Genomic DNA, 5,139 nt, shown 5'->3' on the forward strand with positions numbered 1-5,139 from the left:
ATAGAAAAGAGACTTTTTAAATTACAGTACATCAAAATCACGAGATAAACCGACGCAAACAAGTAGAACATAAACGTCGGAAAACGAACCCTAATTCGCAAAATGGAATCGTCCAACATTTTTGATCAGTATCTTGAACCACTCGTCGGCAACGCGAAGAGATTTTAATCCCCAACCACGCGTTGTAGACGGGTATACGCGTTGCTTTATTTTGCGAGGCTCCCTAAATGGAGTGTCTAAAAATCATGTCAAATATAGTTGGGATACATATGTTTTCTATATACAGTAATAATTATCTTGCATGTTAGGCTTTGTGGATGACGCCACCATTGCGACAGTTTCTGAGGAGTTGAATCTCAGCTGGAGAAGGTTTGGTGTCCGTTTGGGACTTAAGTGGTCGAAAGTGAACAAGTTCAATGCTGATGATATGCAGACTCAAAGGGCTATCGAAAATATGATGAATTACTGGAGGAGCAGCCTCAGTAGCGATATTCATCAACGTAAAATGCTGTGCACTGCTCTGAAACAACATAACCACAGGAGACTAGCTGAAGAATTGTTTGAGGGTGAAATTAACGAAAATCTCGTCACTCAGCAAGCAGGTATCTTAAGGATTTCAGAAATTTTATTTTTTTCAGGTATAAAAAACATTACGAAAGGGAGAACAAGTCTGGAATTCTTGTATTACAGAATATAAAAATACATAGAATGAGAGATATCAAAAAACATACACAAATATTGTATTACAGGTATATTAACAATGCATTACAAAAAGATGAGTAAAATTATGAAATACAATAGGTTAAAATATTTTGATTTACAGTTGGCTTTACAATAATGTGATGAAATATCAAAATATAGATATATATACTGTATATATAAATAGAATATTAATTATGAAAGTTATACATTGTTTTTTTAAATATGAATTTATTATACTTGACATTTAAAATATTTAATAATATAATAAATAAATGGCACCTTATTGAGGGTTAATTATTTGAGCAATAAAAAGAATAGCAGAACGTTATCTGTATTTGCTTTCAGCACTTCATATGTCCTGGCATTAGATCTAAGGTTAAATTTTTGCATGCGGCAAGTAGGGAGCATGCCTCTGTGTTGGGCTGTGATTTAAAAATACATAGGAAGCCTCACATTTTTTTCTGTAGCTCGTCATTAAGTATGTGTTTTACTCACTGTATATTATCTATCATTTTTATTTAGGAAAATGTTTCAATGATCAAGATTTGCTGTTCATTTGTGACAATCTGGATAACGAATCATGGAGGAGACTGGGAGTGCGTCTTGGACTCAAGTGGACCGACATAAAAAAGATAGCAAAAAACAACAGATTGGTGGAAGACTGTATCATGGAATTGCTGGTTACTTGGAGGGATGACCAATTAAAGAGCCAACAAGTACCAATCATGATGAATGCTTTGAGACAACAGAAGCTTGTTAGACTTGCAGAAAGTGTACGTAAAAGGCATGGTTACAGTGACGAGGCAGAAGTTCCACCAACTCAGATAAATCTGCCCCAAATTCCAACACCCGTGCAAGGTTAGTAAAATCTAATAAAAAAAAAAATACTGCTGTTCTCCAAATGTAATACCATTTTTGCACATCCTGAGAAACATTGCTAGCACGATCCCGATGCATCAAGTTTTATGCGCTTTTATACAAATAAATATATTTCAAGATTATTTTCTTCTTACCTCTTGTCACTTTGCAAACTTGCATGATCACTGGACCCTTCAAATTGATTTGATCAAACTTGACCCCTGTTGTAATATAGTTGAGAACTCCTTGTACACTTAGTACATCCCCAAATACTTGTGAAGAAAAGTCTTGCAAGTAATTCAAGTGTGAATCAAATCCACAGCATCATGGTGTCATAGCCATTAGACCACTGATCTTTCGCTTAGTATTTGTATTTAAAAATATTTGATGATCAAGATTTGCTGTTGATTTTATGAATATCCATTTAAATAATAGAGCAAGCCTTTTTCCTAAAAGGATTTGTCTACACAGTATTATTATTGGAAATTTTGTTCTATTACAGGTTGCTTAGATGATATTGACATGGTGTTTATCTCTGACAAACTTGTTGGCAAAGACTTGTTAAATTTCGGCATCTACCTTGGTATGGAGAAACATGAAATAAATCGAATTGAGTCAGACTTTTCACCACCAATTGTAGACGCCTGTATTGAAATGTTGGTACAGTGGCGAGAAAGACAGAAAGCTGAAGTAAATCATCTCAAAACAATTAGTGAAGCCCTGAATAAACTTGAACGAATAGATATCAAGGAAGAACTTGAATCATACTACCAGAACAAATACAGAAAAAAAATTGATGACCAATCAACAAACCAAGTTACAGTCATGATGAATGCTTTGAAGCAACAGAAGCCTGTTGTACTTGCACAAGGTGTGTGTGAAAGGCAAGGCTACAGTGATCATTCAGAAGTTGCACCAACTCAGATAAATCTGAATAAAAAAACAAAACCAATGCAAGGTTAGTGATCTTTATTGCCATTTTTGCGTTTACTATGGAACATTGCTGGTACGATTCCCTTGCATCACGTTCTGTGGACAATAATATTTTGAATGTTGGGTTCAATAAAAGAATAATTAAAGATTGTGTTATTTCTGGTTGATAATAAAACTACTACAGATTCTAGTCTTTCAGTCATGTTAAGAAATGTTAAGAAATTCATAAAAAGAGTGCATGATTACCATTGATTATGTTGGAGCCAATTGTATGAACTTTAATGAATACTCAATGTATGGAGTAGGTAGTATGAATAGTATCTTTTATTGTGTATTTTTTATTTATAAAACTTGGAACCAGTAATATGCAAATGAAGTGTATTTTAAAGCCAGTAGTTAATGTTAATAATTATTAATATTTTCAAGAAAATGGTAGATAACATACAGGTCAATCGAAACGTAGCTTAGGGCTGTTTAATTAATTGGTGTTACCACCCCACATAGCAGTTCCAACAATTGGGGAGAAATTTTGTTACATAGCTCCCCTCTTAGCCCGAATCGTCCCTTGAATCGAATATAAACTTTACACATAAATAACAAAATTTCTTTAAGATAACAATAAGCCTAATCGAAGGGTCTACTGTGCCTCCAATTTGATTACTCATTGACATAAAAGTCTAATCGAAGGGTCTACTGTGCCTTCGATATGATTACTTGTTGACGAACTCTAACAGAGGATCTAGTGTGCCTCTGTGTCATTAACTAATTTAAATAATTATTAACTTTTTTTAATTAAAAACACCAAACAGAATTGAACTATGTCCTCTGACGTAGAAAGTGTCCTCCACCTTGTCTTAAACTTCAGTAACTTGAAAAAGTATCGCCCCTTGCAGTCCCGGCAGGTCTGCTTCCAACTTCCGCTTCGTCTTTAACTGGTTTTGAGGCTGACAACATGGCAGGTTTCCCTTTTTTAACACAACAGATTTTTGGAGCAGGCCAGTGTCCATTGTCTCCTCTACTAATGTTTCTGAACTGGAGAATAACTGCAAAATTTTCCCTTTCTATTCCTGAACTGCAGACTTGGCATCAAATTCAGTATCCTTTTTTACTTTTTGGACCACCGCTCGGCCTATCATGACTCATTTTTTTTACTAATTTGATTTACTCCAAAATCACCTCAGGGATATTAATTTCTGATATTTCCAATCACTTACCTTTCTTTCAGATTATTCAAAATTTTACTTTAAAGACTAAATAATCTGATGACTACTTTATATATAATATTGATAATGAGTCCGCTTTAATTTCTGATATGGCAAGAACTGATTGGGCAGAGGTTCTTTCCGAACAAAACTGCAACACTGCGTATGAAATGTTTTATTCTACCTTTCAATCAAGGTTAAAATAAAAGCAACTAAGTATTCATGGATAACATCAGCTATTCTAAAATCTAGCAATAAAAAACATCTGTTATATAAGAAGTTCTAAACCCTCCATTGAAAATAGAAAATCATATTGCAATTATCATGATATTTTTGTAAACATCTGTGAAAATGCCAAAAAAAAAACTGTTTTCATAAAAAGCAATGTTAAAAATAACTTGGAATGTAATAAATACGATTATCACACCAAGAAACCATACGAAGAATCATATTACAAATAACATGTTCCACCTTAATACAGTACTAAAATTTTAGGCACTCGAAATATAATACTTTAATGGTTACTTCATAAATATTACTAAAAACTCTTCTGTTAGTGAAAACCCAATGGATTATTTTAATAATATAATTCTATAACTAATTTTTATTATTCCAATCATTGATCAAGAAGTTCTTGATTGTATATTTTATTTTACGTCATCAAATAGCTTTGGACATGATATATACCTCTAAAAATTAAGCTTTTTTGCAAATGCAACAAATGTGAAAATGTTCACCAATAACTCACTTTTTTAGTCTTTGATTTAAAAACGGGATTGTTCTTGACAGCTTGAAAATTGCAAAAGTGATACAAATTCTCAAAAAGGGTGACAAAACTGATATCTCTAATTACAGACCAATTTCTTTTCTTCCAGTCTTTTCAAAAATACTCAAAAAATGTATGCACTCTATAGACTATATAGTTTTCTTGATATGCTCTCAATATGGTTTTTGTAAAAGGCACACAACTGAACATGCAATTATTGAATCAGTTAGTAAAATCTTGGATTCATTCATAGCCGTCAAAGTCCCATTCAATGGAATATGTGTCCCAGTTATTTAACAGAAATTACAAATACATTTAAGAGGAAACTGAAGATACCCTTTATGTCCAAATATATATAGTCAGTACTTAAGTCATTGAAGTTACTTTTTGTCATTGTTATTGTTATTGTAAATCCAGTTCCAGGGCTAGTGGAGACAAGTTTACTTCTAGGCTAGTCCTCATCGAAGCCCTGTGCAATATTTCCTGGCTGCAATAAATTTGAATTTTTTTTTAGGGTCACCTTATCCACCCTCAGCTATGCATAAGCCTCATTCATCCTCGGCTGTTCATACGGCTCATAAATCTTCGACTGTGGATGCGGCTTATCCATCCACGACTAAGGATACGCTTCAACCATCATCGGCTACGCATGAGCAATCCTGTATGCAAGGTGAGCTG

General features: G+C 33.6%; 1 protein-coding gene across 1 annotated transcript in view; it reads left to right on the top strand.

The window, feature by feature from the left end:
* LOC117110885 overlaps nt 1–5,139 on the top strand; it is a 20,460-nt gene that overhangs the window by 11,158 nt on the left and 4,163 nt on the right. The window contains exons 6-9 of the mRNA XM_033253715.1: nt 309–602; nt 1,225–1,560; nt 2,063–2,518; nt 4,976–5,131. Coding sequence (XP_033109606.1) covers nt 309–602; nt 1,225–1,560; nt 2,063–2,518; nt 4,976–5,131 — 1,242 coding nt within the window. The remainder of the gene's footprint in view (nt 1–308; nt 603–1,224; nt 1,561–2,062; nt 2,519–4,975; nt 5,132–5,139) is intronic.

This window comes from Anneissia japonica, unplaced genomic scaffold (genome assembly GCF_011630105.1).
Source record: "Anneissia japonica isolate Jap-2015-1 unplaced genomic scaffold, ASM1163010v1 scaffold288301_len52993_cov123, whole genome shotgun sequence".
Classification (NCBI taxonomy): domain Eukaryota; kingdom Metazoa; phylum Echinodermata; class Crinoidea; order Comatulida; family Comatulidae; genus Anneissia; species Anneissia japonica.